The sequence below is a fragment of the Chionomys nivalis genome, chromosome 1, assembly GCF_950005125.1.
Source record: "Chionomys nivalis chromosome 1, mChiNiv1.1, whole genome shotgun sequence".
Lineage (NCBI taxonomy): Eukaryota > Metazoa > Chordata > Mammalia > Rodentia > Cricetidae > Chionomys > Chionomys nivalis.
Window position 1 is genome coordinate 39,321,024 of NC_080086.1, and position 16,986 is coordinate 39,338,009.

At 38.2% G+C, this 16,986-nt stretch overlaps 1 protein-coding gene across 3 annotated transcripts in view; it reads right to left on the bottom strand.

The window, feature by feature from the left end:
* Grm7 (glutamate metabotropic receptor 7) overlaps nucleotides 1–16,986 on the bottom strand; it is an 897,233-nt gene that overhangs the window by 326,994 nt on the left and 553,253 nt on the right. For all 3 annotated transcript variants that reach the window (XM_057768699.1, XM_057768691.1, XM_057768684.1), the window contains exon 5: nucleotides 6,586–6,726. In XM_057768699.1, coding sequence (XP_057624682.1) covers nucleotides 6,586–6,726 — 141 coding nt within the window. The remainder of the gene's footprint in view (nucleotides 1–6,585; nucleotides 6,727–16,986) is intronic.

The following is a 16,986-nucleotide window of genomic DNA, read 5'->3' on the forward strand; positions in this document are numbered from 1 at the left end:
TAGCACAGGAAACAGGCTGGGGAGATAGCTCAGTAGGCAGTGACTGCTGCAAGCATGAAGACCTGAATTCAGATCTCCAACATTTAGGTGGGAAAAAAAATAGGTGTGGCTGCACGGAGGTCTGCCACACAAGTGCTTGGGAGGCAGAGACAAAGAAATCCTCTGAGTTCACTACAGATGGTGAAGCCCATCAGCGCATGCAAGGCCATTGAGTGACCCTGTCTCAAAAAAATTAGGAGGAGAGTCTTGGAGGAAGGTATGCGCCATTGCTGTTTTGCTTCTACAAACATGCAATACATGTATACGTGCATTTTGTCCAACCAAAGAATTGCCATAGTGCCATAATATGACTTAATGCAAAACTATATTATGATTCTGGATATTTAGTATTTGTGGTAATCCAGTCTAGAGACATATTCATCTTTTATGTATATACATAATGCTTTCTCAGTATTCCATGTTTTCACAAGGACTTAGCGATTTTTCTAAGACTGTTGAGGATTTCTCATGTGACGTTCATTGCATTTCAATTTAGAGAGTAATGGAATGCTAAGACAACTGCCACCCTGTCTGTCAAAACCACACAGGCAGTCATCCAAGTAATTGCTGTAAAATGCTACACCAAGTGGAAAATTATGTCTTAATATTTATGTGAGGGTCAAAGATATTTACTTCTTAATATTTGCCATTAAGTAAATAAACAAATACAAAAATCAAAACAATCTGACATGCTTCCAGTTTTCACAGGAGAAGGTAGATAGGTAGAAGATTTAAGTAACAGCAACAAATAGACTTTCAACCAAACTATTGTTTATAGATGAGTCAAGTGATTAAAATATATCAAAGAGTCACATTAACATACAATCTTAAAATACATGAACTTAAAGACTAACTCATAGTTTATCTATATCAAGTGTCTAGTGAAGATATCAGGGAGGAGAAAAATGTGTTTTTATTGTGTTTTGTCAAATGACTTCAAAAAGTTTCCTTGAAACATTAAAGAGTTAGTCAAACTGAATTTTTTACTGTGAGACTAGAAAACACAAGCAACAAAGTAAACAAGTCGCTATAGGCTGTGGAGAGAAGGTTCTTTCCACTTATTTATCCTTTGTTATATCCAAAGGAAAACAAATCTCTGACAGTCAAATTGGCCTTTCACAGGGTGATGGATTCCTAAATGCTGAGTTGCTTCCTTTCGGTGAGAAGGTAACGCTGATGAATCAGTGTGCACAAATGGCACCTGTCAGAGCAATAATGTTAGTGAGACAAATGTTCTGTGTGAGCCCCCAGACTAAACAGATGGATATAATTTTATGGCTGCCACAGGCAAACACATTCAGATTCCCGAACCTTGTACTGAATGGGCAGTGTACATTTGAGGGAGACCTTGAAAATATACCACTTCTTGGTTAAAAGGGGAGAAAATCAGGAAAAGAAGGAGTCTGGCTAGTTCAGTGTCAGGCAATGTCTGCATACACACTCTACTATGGTGCTGGACTTCCTTTGTCATTGAGTCTTCTATTCCCTCAGAGCTTAGCATGGCCTCATTCCTGTCTGCAAATACTTTCGCATATCATGATGAAATGTTGCCCCCTATATCTTTATATTTATTCAGATTTGTGGTTTTATTTTCTCTTAGATCGTCTCTTCTTCAGAACTCACATAAATAGGTTAACTGTAAATTCTACACAGGCAATTGCATTCAGCCAGTAATTGTTAGCCATACTGAATTAGGACCATGTGCTAACGTCACTTCAGATTTAACACTTCAACTATGTAATTAAATCCCCACCACGGCTTCAGAAGCTTTGCTTTCTACCTCATTTCATATGTGAAGAATGACTTTGAAAAGTTAAACAATATTGTCCAAGCTTTAATGGGTAAACTCATAGATAGGCCTTGATGTCAGACCCTAGCTCATTGATTCTAAAACTATTAACTGTATGGGCACAACCATTTCTCCAATTGGAGATTGCCATTTCTTGTTTCCTGGTACATCATTTCATTTTCCTTCTCTTCTTAGCATTCCCAAAGAACCATCATCCTCATCATGATCAGACTTGGACCAGATCTCTATGTTAGCGGTACTAACATATTCAAGGGGAACAAGCTCAGTTGGTGGGCTTAGAATCAGGAACCACATGTACAACTAATGAACACAGTCCATACGCTTTTTCTGCTGATTAATACATGTGATCCTGGTCAAACTGTCTAGTAGATTCTACTTCCTAGTATTTGACTCTAATATGGTTTCCATGGAATGATGAAATATCACAAATGACATTGAGTCCTATCATATGGGATCTCTGTCATCTATGAAAACTTAGGCTATTTAGCATACATTCCCTTCCAGGATGTCATCTGACGTACAAAATCACTTGCTACCAATGTTTGACTTGTAGCAAAGGAAATAATTTCAAGCGATGGTCAGAGAAAGATAGTTAGTTTTTGGAGTTAGAAATATTATGAGTGAGTATACCAGAACTTTGGAATATTATAAAGATATAGAGCAATGAAGAAATGTTGCTTGTCATACAGATATGTCAAATGGATGTTAATGTTTTATGGAATAGGTGGTTAGATATTTTCTTAGGATATTAGCTTTAAGAATGTCTGTACCCCAGAATCCCTACAAATTCTTCAGGGACAAAGATTATTCTCTATTTCTTAAAAAAAATTGATAATTATTTTTCCTTTCAAAGCCCTTTTACTTTTATGTGACCTGGAAGCTTTTGATACAGCATTAGAAAAGCAATCTGTTTTCTTCATATACTATGGGTCTTACTGTTCATTACTAAAGTACATGAGATGATAGATTCCATGTTGGTTTGCCCAGAACTAATATAGAAACATAACTTCTTATGGCTTGAGAGGCTACACAGTACAAATAAAAGGAATACTATTTTAAGCTTGTTCACTTTCATAATTTTAGATGAATCAATTTGTCATCAGAGCACAGTCACAGGAAAGGATTAAGGAGGCTGATTTTTTTGTTTGTTTTTTTGTTTTGTTTTTACAGTCCTCCTGCAGAAATACCCACTGTCTCCAGGCTGTCCATTTACAGTATAAAACTGATAGTTCTATGATCTCCTCATATGGCTGCTTCTTTCTGACACATTCATTCTCTTTACTGTCTCAAAACTTAGCATGTGGCAGCTTTCATTCCATCTTCCACATGCTAAAGCCCACCAATGCCTCTTCCACATCTTGATTAAATTTGGTTTGTTATCACAGCTTTAAGGACTTGCCTCTAACCTGTTTTTTTTTTCTAGACTGTCAATCAGCATAACTTTTCCTACCACTTTCTACTTCCAAGATTGAGGTGTATCTAAATGTCAAGATATTTTAAAGAGTGTTTTGTAAATACTACCAAAGCAGCATAAGAGCTCAGCCAGGCTTAGAAAAGAAAAGGGTAGGAAAAAGTCACAAACTACTAATGGCACCAGGCATATCTTGTATATTTATATCTATAACCTTGAAGAATAAACTTAATAGTAACAGTATTTGCTATCAGTCAAAGGACTATCTTACTATCAGGAATAGTTTAAAGAAGGGTGTGATGATTAACCTTGATTGTCAATATTACAGGTAGATCCTGGATTTTACTAGGGCATATGCTTCTGTAATTTCCAGGAATTTGCTAACGAGGGAGACCCACCATCACATTTTTGGCACCTTCCAAGGAGCTGAGCAGATAGAAGGAGGCTAAAGGAAAAAGCAGTGCTCTCTGCTATTGTTTCTTTCTGAGTGAAGGCTTCTATGCTGCTGCTGCTGTTGCTGCTACTGCTGCTGCAGCTGCCATCCTTGATGGACCTTAGATTCCAGCATGTTTGAACTTCCACATAATCTGAACACTAACAACTCTCCTGGACGGTTCCAGGCTTCCCACATCCCCAGATTAGGAGTGCTGAGGTACCCTGCTAAGCAGCTACCAGATTCTGATGTCTGCGGAGTGCAGGAGGTCACTCTTAGACTACTTAGCCTCTATTGAGTAAGCCATTCTAATAAACTCAATTTGTGCATAATTATGATTTTATATATAATTGTAATTTTATAAATAGTACGTAATCAGTTTTCCCTAGAGAAATCATTGCCTAATGAAAAGAATGTATGAAGAAAGAATAGGAGAATAATTTTAGATGATCTGTAATTTAGTAAATATGACTCTGCAAAGAATATTATGGAAAGGCACAATAGATTTCCCACTTCTGGGGTAGATTGGTAATACATACACACACACACACAAACACACACACAGTATGTATGTATGTATGTATGGATGGATGGATGTATAATGCTATTCTCTATACTCAGCTCTGAGAAGTGGTTATTCAGAGAGAATTCAGGGTTAGAGCATACAAAAGGACAAGTCTTGAACTCAGACAGGAACATGGCTAAGTTCCATTTTGACAATCCAGTCCACCTCCAGCCATTCGACAGAACACTGGATGTCAGCGACACTCTGGAAACTGTCATCCATCATCTGCATACTGTCGTACACTTGAGTGTTCTCTGTCTTACAGACAAATTATCCAGATGTCAAACTAATTTCTTCAGTTTCCACTTGAAAGCTTTGTGTCACCTAGGTCTAGTCAACATTGAATCAATTTTATTCACTTTTTTTCCAACTATACAAAGACCATGTTTCTGAGAACACTGTGCTGCTATATATTGTGTTCTGAACAGAGAATGTGATTTCTCTGGCATTCTAGTTAACCATGATGCCTCCAATACATGTGTCCTATTGATTTTTCAGCAATATTTTTATTCTTGTCTCTTTACTATATATCTTCTTTTTCACAGAAACCTCCTTGTGATAAAGAGAGCTCTTAAATATTTTCAAATCTTTCATGGTATCTTAAGTACTATGTACCATGTATTCTACCTATTTAATAGTTACTTAATGAACAGGTTGATCTACAACATTAAAGTGATTAAAATATATAGAGTTAGATTGCAAAGAAAAACTAAGTAAGACTTGTATCTAAGGTGATTTCAACGTGATATATGTGTCTGTGTGTGAGTCTCTGTGTGAGTGTGTGTGTGCTCCTTTGTTTTTATACATGTAAAGGCCACAGGAAAACCTTAGGTTTTATCCCCCCCTTAGTCACAGTCCTCCTTATATTTTGATACAGAGCCTCTCAATGGCCTGGGGTTCAACTATTAGGTTAGGATGGCTGGTCAATGAATCTGAATATACTGTCTCTGCTTCTCCAGTGCTGGGATTCAAGTGCATGTCACCGTAGCTTTGTTTTTTCCATAATATGAGTTCTGGCAATTGAACTTTGGTTCTCATGCATGTATGGAAAGGACTTTAGTGCCTGCGCTTTCCCTCTGTTCCTGCCCTCAGTGAGTGATCATATTGAGTACACACTGTAGGGTGTTGGAATACCTGAAAGTTACTACTCCAAATGTTGAGGATGACTGGAGAGTAGATGTAGGCTCTACTCGACCTTTCACAGCTATTCAGTGCACAAGTTAAAGATCAGATATGAAATTAAACACAAATCAGTAACAAATTCATTGAACAGAAGAGTATTTGCTCTTCTTTTGACAGTTACTCATTCATTCTCCCTCGACATATATTCTCCATTAAATTAATGCCATTTTGGGCATTTAATTGTATTCTCAGAGTTGCAAAAGTCCCCTTGCTACAGAACTATGTCATGTTATTTATTATCAATGACTTTTCACCAAGTTTTCTCCTTTACCAATTGGTTGTTGTCTAATCTATTTACAGATGCTGATACAAGCATTATTCTCTCAGAGAAGTCTTTGGAAAAAAGCTTATGCCTTCAACACAACTGAAATTCTTTTGTTATATGTCCCTGTAATCCAAACTCACACCTTCTAGTTTATATGACAAATTCACTGGAGCAATGTCAATGACCCTTCACCTACTCCATTACTACATTCTAAGCCTCATATAAGCAGAGGTTAAGATTGCCTAGAATAGGGATCAGCAGAAAGGAGGTTACTTAATAAATGTCTGAAAATGACTAAATGAACTAAAGTCTTCTTCCCTCTTTATCTATTTACAAACACACTTTTTATTGGCAAAAAAAATCACAAAAGATTTGTATGAGAGGCAGTGAGTATTTTAAGCATAAATTAAATAGCAAATGACTTTTTCACTTATGCATTAAGTGAAAACCATTAAGAATGTTCATTATTATAAACTCAAGCATTCTGTAAACTTGATCAGATATACTACAGAGAATAACAGTTGCCACTGTTTCTGCTTTGAGATGTCTTAGGGGCTTTTGTTTTTTGAAAATGACTTTGTTCTCCTGGCTAGAACATGAACAAATGCTTATTTACAGGAGTATTTGAAGGAGCAAGGTCCCACGTATCAGTGGGAATGCCAATTACAGTGATATGGACAGGTAAAAAAAGGATACATTCTTGTCTCTATTTCCCTTGACCTGCAAGAGTTATGCTCCTCATCTATTTTTTGAAAAATCTGGTAAAATTCAATTTACTTTTTCAATTCGTCTCCAGCCAGGCTTCCTTCTGTCAGCTATTCAGACATCTCAATGCTGGCCATGTAAAGTCACAGGAGGAGGACAATGGGAATGAAATTACCTGTGCACTTGCGATCTGTGTCTTCTTTTTTGGACCCACTAATTGTCAACTTGCAGTTAAAGTTTTCTTCCCAGTATTCAGCAAACCATACATTTCTCCGGTTGTTTTCAAGTGTGCGAGATGTGAAGTAAGCGTCAAACCCTAAACAGAGTTAAATAAGAAGGTCAGAATTCATAGAGATTACTGCTACCATATTGAGAATAAATTAAAGAAACAAAAGGGACTAGTGATAGGCTGTAGACTAGATTTATTTATTTATGTCCATCAATATAATAGATGCATGAAGATCAAATACATATGCAGACATACATGTGTGTGTATGAGCTAAACTATAGTAAGTTTTCTAATTTAGTCAATCAATAATGAAAAGGCATATTCTATAATCTACAAGCACTATGTTGTGAGGCTTACTGAAAAACTTAGGAAAGATATATATAATATACAGAAAAAGGCTTTACATTTCTAATGAGCTAAGCCAGAGACAAATGCTTTCCACTCTGATGTTAAATGCTGTCAATTTAAGGGTATTGACTCATCTAGTTGACAAGTCTCTGGGCAATGGACATTAGCTGAGGTAGGAGGACCCACCTTAACTGTGGGAAGAATTATTCCATGGACTGGGGTTCTGCTGTGAGACAATGGTGTCATACCCTGTAAAGTTTTGTCAGTTGTACAGGTTTAATAAAATACTTATTGGCCAGTAGCCAGGCAGGAAGTATAGGCAGGGCAACCAGAACAGGAAAATTCTGGGAGGAGGAAAGGCTCTGTCTGCAGCCATCACCCAGACACTGAGGAAGCAAGATGAGAATGCCTCACTGACCAAAGGTACCAAGCCACATGGTTAACACAGACAAGAATTATGGAATACTGTAAGTTATAAGAGTTTATAAGAAACCTGAGCTAATGGGACAACCAGCTCATAATTAATGCAGGACTCTCTGTTTTTCTTTGGGACTGAATGGCTGTGGGACCAGACGGGACAGAAACCTCACTCAAAAAGGTTCTTGACAGAATAAAAAGAAAAAATCGAGCTCAACACTTGCATTCATTGCTCTGTGTTTCTGTGTATGCACTATGCCCAGCTGTCTCCTCAAATATCTGCTTCTGTGATTTCTGTGTCATAGTGGTTGTACCCTCCAACTGTGTACCTTCCTGAACCTGTTCTTTTTAAAGTTCCTTTGGTCAGGTATTTTGTTGTAGCATTAAAAGAATTAAGAATATACAGTATACTAATTTTGTCTTTTTCACATAATAACTTATGATTTCAGTGCTTACTATAGACCTGTCTGTGTGGTACTATCATTATTCTCACTTGGTACATGAGAAAAAACAAGCTTATAAAAAATTGTAACATGCTCAAAGACAACTGTTATGCTCTAATCTACATTCTTGGCTATTTCAGCTACTGGTGAGTGAGTAACATATCAAGACCTTCTTCGTTTGCTATTGTCCCATCATAGAATTGGCTTACCAGTCAAAGAGAAAATAAAATTGATTTCAGAGAGGCCACAGGTAAATAAGTATGTCGCTTTTATGCTATTCATTTCAAATCCATACTAACAAAGACTCAAGAGTCCAAGTACTATACAATTCTATAGCTGCTGCTTCTGGAATGGATAATTTCAACAACTACATTGAAGTGTTGAGGTCTCAAGAGGATCAAAATTCAAAAGAAATGAAAAATCAGATTCAGACTATCACCTGTACTAGGCTTGAATGCCAGGTCTATTAATGTCACTATGTCATGGAAGCACAGGAAGTCCACACTTTGCATTGCTGATCTTCCTTTTGTCTATTTGCAGAAATGAAGATGACACTATCTCCTTCTGTCCCCTCTCCACAGTGCCATCAGTGAGTGGCAGGAAGAAGAATACAAAAACTTAGGAAGTTTAAGGCCAAGAACTATAGGAGAAGGGGAAACTACTACCACATACTTAAAGTATCCAGCTTCTCTGTGTCATAAAAAATGTGTCAATGGTTACAGTGACAAAAACAGAAAGTATTTTACATTCATTTACTCTTAAGAGGTCACATTAACTTTAAGCAGTGGGTATTACTCTGCTTAGAAAGTTAAATTATTATTTCAAAGTCAGAAATGAATAATTCAGAAGAATTTGATAGTAGAGTGCCTAGTTTCATTTACATATGTCACAATGCTACAAAGCAGGCTTATGTTTTGATGAGTGTCATAATCACTTGGACAGCTAATCAGGGAAATGGAGAAAAGGGGAAACTGAGTTTTCATTTTCTCTTTCATCTTCTGGATGTTTCCATATCCACCAAAGATCCAGAAAAGACCTATAGAATTTGCTGTTATCCACACACTATGCAATTTTCTCTTTTATTTCCTAGAAGATGCCCCGTTATGAAAGAATTAGTATCACAGGAAAACTGGTAGTTCCAAAAGCAGAAGATAAACTATTTCATATGTGAGAAGATAATATAATGGGGAAATCAACCAATTTGGTACCTGGTTTTGTGATCTGACAGTGATGGGGTAACCCAGGTTCAGAAAACAGGTCTTCTTACATAAACACAAAGGGCAGATGCATAGACAAAATGGTATCATCCACTGAGGCTCTTTTTGATGCCTTGCTTTTGCTTGTCTGAATCAGATTTCTTACAGGACCTGACAACCTATTTCTACCTTTTATCAGGTCATGGGAGAAGATAAATGGATTCTTGTTAGTTCCCTTTATTTATTTCCATTCAGAAAGAAGGAAACTAACCAGGTGTCATATCTTTAAGGTTTGAAAAGCATCTTCTGGCAGTCAGATATTAACAGTGCTTGAGAATCAATTGGTAGCCTTTTCAGTAAGGTGTACTTTGTGGTGCTCTTTACTAACAGATAAGGCATTTCTGACATCAAAGTAGGACAGAGTCTCACCTCTGCCTATCCATTTAAGTCCCTACCCATAGTCTATATTACAGTTTCAGAAACCTGAACATTCTACCTATCTATCTTTAGAAATAGGATACTTCATATAAGATGTTTAGTGACCCAGGTGGGGCAGAAACTTAGGGAGAGAATCAGACATTAATTTAACTAATAACCAGGTTCCTGTGTTTTTCATCTCCCTCCCCACACTTGTGTGTGAGATAAATTTCTATCCATCTGTATTAAATTTCAGAAGGAAAAATGATCTGAACATATATCAGTACAATTAAGAACTTTGCCAGAGTTTAAAAATATAACCCAAGGCACCAGATCCCACAATTTTGATTCAAAGGAAACATAATCAAAGTTTTTATAAAGGAAAATTATTGTTCTTTTACATGAAGCAGACGGAATTCTTAGTGTGAACTTGTTCCTTTGGTTGAGCAGATGAATTTCATTTGCTAAGTTTTATTCTAGGATAGTCTGAAACAGTGTCCCACTGGTACATGTTCAGCGGAGCTGCCATCATTTTGGAAGTTAATTCTATACAAGAGGGAGTAGGAACAAAGCATCAACAGATATTACAAAATGTTCTAGTTCTCTTTGAAATAAGGAGATGATCCTCAGGTGCCACCTGGAATCTGCGGAGTTTAACTTAATAGAGGCATGATTCTTCTTGGGGACTATGATTAGGAGATGGACCTTCTAACTGAAATGCAAAGGAAGGCCTTACTAGATGCAGCTATGAAGAATACTATCAGGATGTCCTTAGCAGGTCACAGACCAGAATGAGGCTTTACATGCCATCTAATACATCTGAAACATCTAATACATCTGTAACTAAGACAATCAATTTTCAACTCAGGAGTATATTACAGTCAGAGAAACATCCTCAACAGTCAAAGGGGAAAGCAGCATCAGAAATTCCAACTTTATACCCTAACGGCAAGGACTCTTAGTTCTTCTTACTATCCTGTTTCCAGCTCAAGAAGCCTTTGCTAATGCTTAAAGAACACACTGCTCATCACAGTAAACAAAATCTGAACTGCCATGTGGGGTTGACAATGAAACTCAGATCCCCTGGAAAAAATTAAAGACCAATCTAGCATCTTCTATTTATTAGAATGAAATGGGCATTATACCATCAGAAGGTGCATCTCTCTTCCTTCAGTACACTTATGCTAAGCATTAAGATATATTAACACAGAAAAGTCATAAGTATTTATACACTCAGATGACAATTCTTCAGAAGATGGAGTAGAAATCCAGAGTTGAAATAGTCACACAAACAAATAACACAAATATCAGTTACTTTACTGGTCTTATGGGAAAATATACAAGGGTCATTACAAGTGGAGACCACTCATTCATTTTCCAATCACCCAGACCCAAATAATCACACAGAAACTATATTAATTATAACACAGTTTGGTTGATGGCTTAGGCATATTTCTATTTAGTTCTTATATCTTAAATTAACCCATTTCTATTAATCTATGTATCAGCATGAGGCTGTAGCCTACCAGTAAGATTCTGGCACCTGTCTCCTTTGGCAGGTACTTCTTGAATCTGACTACTTTCTCTATATATTTCTGTTCAGATTTCTTGTCTGGCTTTATTCTTCCCTGTTATAGCCCACAGAAGCTTCTTTATTAACCAATGGTAATAAAACATATTCAGAGCATACAGAGGGGAATCCTACATCAGGTCATAATGTTCTGAGAAAAAAAAAAGAGGAAATGTGCATGATTCCTTGCAGGTGAGAGGAGAGACAGGAAGAAGAAGAGAACTAATCGTATGGAAAATGCCATGGTGAAGCAATTCTAAATTCCCTATTATAAAATTGGAGAGTACCTGGTACAGAAGGAATGAGACCAAACATCAAAAGCAGAACACAAAGACCACAGGTTGTTATGGGAATATAACATACTAGAGAATAAGGTAGTCTTTCCCATCTGTAGGGAAACAAAGCCCTTCTCACAATCATCTAACAGTCTTCAACAAGATATATTAGAAAACCTCAAGTAGACAACTGTGAATGACATTCAGTGATTTGGGAGCTGTCTTAAAAGGATGACTGTTCGCGGGCAGACCGGGTGCAGACGTGGGTGGCGGCGTGGTAGACCAGCGCAGATGTGGGTGGAAGCTCGGCAGACACAAACTTATATTTTCTGATGGTCCAAGCTTGAAACAGTGAAGCCTACACTGAGAGCAGATTGTCCCACTACAACTAACTCAAGTAGGTGTGTTGGTGGCTGGTCTGCAAAGTGGGAGGTCCTTTGTTGGCGAGGTCCCTGGCGAACGCAAAGCCTAGACCTGCCCCTGAAGACCCTCCTAAGTGGTGGGAGTGTTCTTGACCCACGATGGAACCCAGGAAATGGAGTGGGGGCATTCCCTGACCCCCCTGACTCCCTGGCCAGCCTGCTAGGGCAGTTCCTCCTCTGCTGCGACCTCTCTCTCCCTGGTCCATCCCAGCTTGCCCCCAGAGGCCTCCTTCCTTCTCCCTCCTTTCCTCGGGGCCACAGGATCACCCAGTTCAGCCTGTTTGGGCGCTGGATTGGATGCTCGGGGCAGAGGACAGCGGGAGTGTCTTTGTTTTGGTGGCTGGCCTACAGAGTGGTAGACCTTTTGTTGACGAAGTCCCTAGTGAAAGGGTAGCCTGCTCCTGTTCCTGTAGACCCTCCTGAGTGCTGTGAGGGATCTTGGCCTGCGGCCGAACCCAGGAACGGAGTGGGGGCATTTTCTTTGCGGGGCCCCTGGCCAGCAGGGAAACCTGATCCTGTTTTAGAAGACCCACTAGATAGCATTGAGAGGAGGAGATGGGCAGACGCCAAGGCAAAAATTCACCCAACAATCTGAAAAACAACATGAAAACACCAGAACCCAATGATCTTATGACAGAAGGACTTGAACACCCTAGCACAGAAGTGTAAAAAATTGACTTTATGAAAGCAATAGAGTCCCTCAAACAACATGTAACAAATGCCCTTATAGAAATGGATGAGAAGTGTAACAAAAAGTTCGAAGAAATGAGTAAATACGTAAATGATAAACCGGGAAACCAAGAAAAATCAATCAAACAGGTAATGGAAACAGTTCAAGAATTGAAAACTGAAATGGAATCAAGGAAGAAAACACAAACTGAGGACCAGCTGGATATGGAAAATCTAGGTCAACGAGCGGAGACTACAGAAACAAGCATAATCAATAGAATAAAAGAGGTAGAAGAAAGAATCTCAGATTCTGAGGACACCATAGAGAAAATAAACACACTGATCAAAGAAAACAGCAAAGCCAAAAAATTCTCATAACAAAACATTCAGGAAATATAGGACACAATAAAAAGACCAAACCTAAGAATAATAGGGATAGAAGAAGGAGAAGAGGCACAGCTCAAAGGCCCAGAAAATATTTTTAACAAAATTATGGAAGAAAACTTTCCCAACATGAAGAAAGATATTCCTTTGAATATTCAAGAAGCATACAGAACACCAAATAGACTGGATCAAAAAAAAATCCCCTCGCCATACAATAATCAAAACACAAAACATACAGATTAAAGAAAGAATATTAAGAGCTGCAAAGGATAAAGGGCAAGTAACTTATAAAGGTAAACCGATCAGACTTACACCTGGCTTCTCTATGGAAACCATGAAAGCCAGAAGGTCCTGGATAGAGGTACTACAGAAACTAAGAGACCATGGATGCAAGCCCAAGCTACTATACCCAGCCAAGCTATCATTCACTATCAATGGGAAAAACAAAACATTCCAGGATAAGAACAAATTCAAACAATACGTAGCCACAAATCCAGCCTTACAGAAAGTAATAGAAGGAAAATCACAACCTAAGGAATCCAACATTGCCAACACTGTCTACAATAACTCAGGCATCTAGCGACCCTTCACCAGCACAACTCAAAGAAGGGAGACACACAAACTCTACTAACAAAAACAATAAGTATAACCAGAGTAAACAACTACTGGTCATTAATATCACTTAATATTAATGGACTCAATTCACCTATAAAAAGGCACAGGCTAGGGGCTGGAGAGATGGCTCAGAGGTTAAGAGCATTGCCTGCTCTTCCAAAGGTTCTGAGTTCAATTCCCAGCAACCACATGGTGGCTCACAACCATCTGTGACGGGGTCTGATGCCCTCCACTGGCATGCAGGCATACACACAGACAGAATATTGTATACATAATAAATAAATAAATATTAAAAAAAAGGCACAGGCTAAGAGATTGGATACGAAAACAGGATCCAACATTCTGCTGCTTACAAGAAACACATCTCAACCACAAAGACAGGCATCTACTCAGAGTAAAGGGTTGGGAAAAAGTTTTTCAAGCAAACGGGCCTAAGAAACAAGCAGGAGTGGCCATACTAATTTCTAACAAAACTGACTTCAAACTAAAATCAATCAGAGGAGATCGAGATGGACATTTTATACTCATAACAGGAACAATTCATCAGGATGAAGTCTCAATCCTGAATATCTATGCCCCTAATATAAAAGCACCCACTTATGTAAAAGAATATTACTAAAACTCAAGGCAGACATCAAACCACACACACTAGTAGTAGGAGACTTCAACATACCTCTCTCACCAATGGACAGGTCAATCAGACAGAAACCTAATAGAGAACTAAGAGAATTATTGGAGGTAATGAAGCAAATGGACTTAACAGACATCTGTAGAACACTCCACCCAAATAGGAAAGACTATACCTTCTTCTCTGCAGCTCATGGAACCTTCTCGAAAATTGACCACATACTTGGTAATAAAGGAAACCTCCACAGATACAAAAAAATATCAGTGTCCACCTGTGTCTTATCAGATCACCATGGATTAGAGTTAGAAGGCAACAACAATGCTACTCCCAGAAAGCCGACAAACTCATGGAAACTAAACAGTCAACTACTGAACCACACCTGGGTCAAGGAAGAAATTAAGAAAGAAATTAAAGTCTTCCTTGAAATTAATGAAAATAAAGAGACAACATACTCAAATCTATGGGACACATTGAAAGCAGTGTTAAGAGGAAAGTTCATAGCACTAAGTGCCCACTTAAAGAAAACGGAGAAAGCATACATTGGAGATTTAACAGCACACCTGAAAGCTCTAGAAAAAAAAAAGAAGCAGACGCGCCTAGGAGGAGTAGAAAACTGGAAATAATCAAACTCAGGGCTGAAATCAACAAAATAGAAACACAGAAAACAATTCAAAGAATCAATGAAGCAAAAAGTTGGTTCTTGGAGAAAATTAACAAGATCGGCAAACACTTATCCAAACTAATTAAACGACAGAGAGATAAAACACAAATAAATAAGATCAGAAATGAAAAAGGGGACATAACCACAGACACAGAGGAAATTTAGAGAATCATTAGTTCTTACTACAAAAGCCTGTATGCCACAAAACTGGAAAATGCAAAAGAAATGGACATTTTTTTAGATAAGTACCATATACCAAAGTTAAACCAAGACCAGATGAACAATCTAAATAGACCTGTTGGTCGCAAAGAATTAGAAGCTGTTATCAAAAACCTCCCTTCCAAAAAAAGCCCAGGACCAGATGGTTTCACTGCGGAATTCTACCAGAACTTCCAAGAAGAGCTAATACCTATACTCCTTAAGGTATTTCACAATATAGAAACAGAAGAGTCATTGCCAAATTCCTTTTATGAAGCTACAGTCACCCTGATACCAAAACATCACAAAGACTTAACCAAGAAAGAGAATTACAGGCCAATCTCACTCATGAACATCGACACAAAAATTCTCAATAAAATACTGGCAAACCGAATCCAAGAACACATTAGAAAAATTATCCATTATGATCAAGTAGGCTTCATTCCAGAGATGCAGGGCTGGTTCAGCATATGCAAATCTATCAATGTAATCCATCATATAAATAAACTGAAAGAAAAAAACCATATGATCATTTCATTAGATGCTGAAAAAGGATTCGACAAAATTCAACACCCCTTTATGATAAAGGTCCTGGAGAGATTAGGGAACAAGGGTCATACCTAAATATAATAAAAGCTATTTACAGCAAGCTGACAGCTAACATTAAATTAAATGGAGAAAAACTCAAAGCCATCCCACTAAAATCAGGAACACGACAAGGCTGTGCACTCTCTACATACCTCTTCAATATAGTGCTTGAAGTTCTAGCAATAGCAATAAGACAACATAAGGGGATCAAGGGGATCCGTATTGGAAAGGAAGAAGTTAAACTTTCGTTATTTGCAGATGATATGATAGTATACATAAGCGACCCAAAAAACTCCACCAAAGAACTCCTGCAGCTGATAAACACCTTTAGTAATGTGGCAGGATACAAGATCAACTCCAAGAAATCAGTTACCTTCCTATACACTAAGGATAAGGAAGCAGAGAGGGAAATCAGAGAAGAATCACCTTTCACGATAGCCACAAATAGCATAAAATATCTTGGGGTAACTCTGACCAAGGAAGTGAAAGATCTATTTGACAAGAACTTTAAGTCTTTGAAGAAAGAAATTGAAGAGGACGCCAGAAAATGGAAGGATGTCCCTTGCTCTTGGATTGGGAGGATCAACATAGTAAAAATGGCAATTCTACCAAAAGCAATCTATAGATTCAATGCAATCCCCATCAAAATTCTTCACAGCCCTTGAGAAGAGAATAATCAACTTTATATGGAAAAACAAAAAACCCAGGATAGACAAAACAATCTTATACAATAAAGGATCGTCTGGAGGCATTACCATCCCTGACTTCAAACTCTATTACAGAGCTACAGTATTGAAGACAGCTTGGTATTGGCATAAAAACAGAGAAGTCGACCAATGGAATCGTATAGAAGACCCAGACTTTAACCCACAAACCTATGAACACCTGATTTTCGATAAAGGAACTAAAAGTATACAATGGAAAAAAGAGAGCATCTTCAACAAATTGTGCTGGCAAAACTGGATGTCAATCTGTAGAAGAATGAAAATAGATCCATGTCTATCACCATGCGTGAAACTCAAGTCCAAATGGATTAAAGACCTCAATATCAGTCCGAACACACTGATCCTGATAGAAGAGAAAGTGGGAAGTACTCTACAACACATGGGCACAAGAGACTATTTCCTACGTATAACCCCAGCAGCACAGACATTAAGGGCCTCATTGAATAAATGGGACCGCCTGAGACTGAGAAGCTTCTGTAAAGCAAAGGACACTGTCACTAAGACAGAAAGGCAACCCACTGATGTGGGAGTGTCATATCAATCTGTTGATTTCATTGGTTAAGTAATAAAGAAACTGCTTGGCCCTCATAGGTTAAAACATAGGTGGGTGGAGTAAACAGAATAGAATGCTGGGAGGAAGAGGAAGTGAGCTCAGATGCAGGGCAGCTCCTCTCAGAGGCAGATGCGATGCAGCCAGCCGCCAGGTCAGACATGCTGAATCTTTCCCGGTAAGACTGGTGCTACACAGATTATTTGAGATGGGTTGATCGGGATATGAGAATTAGCCAGTA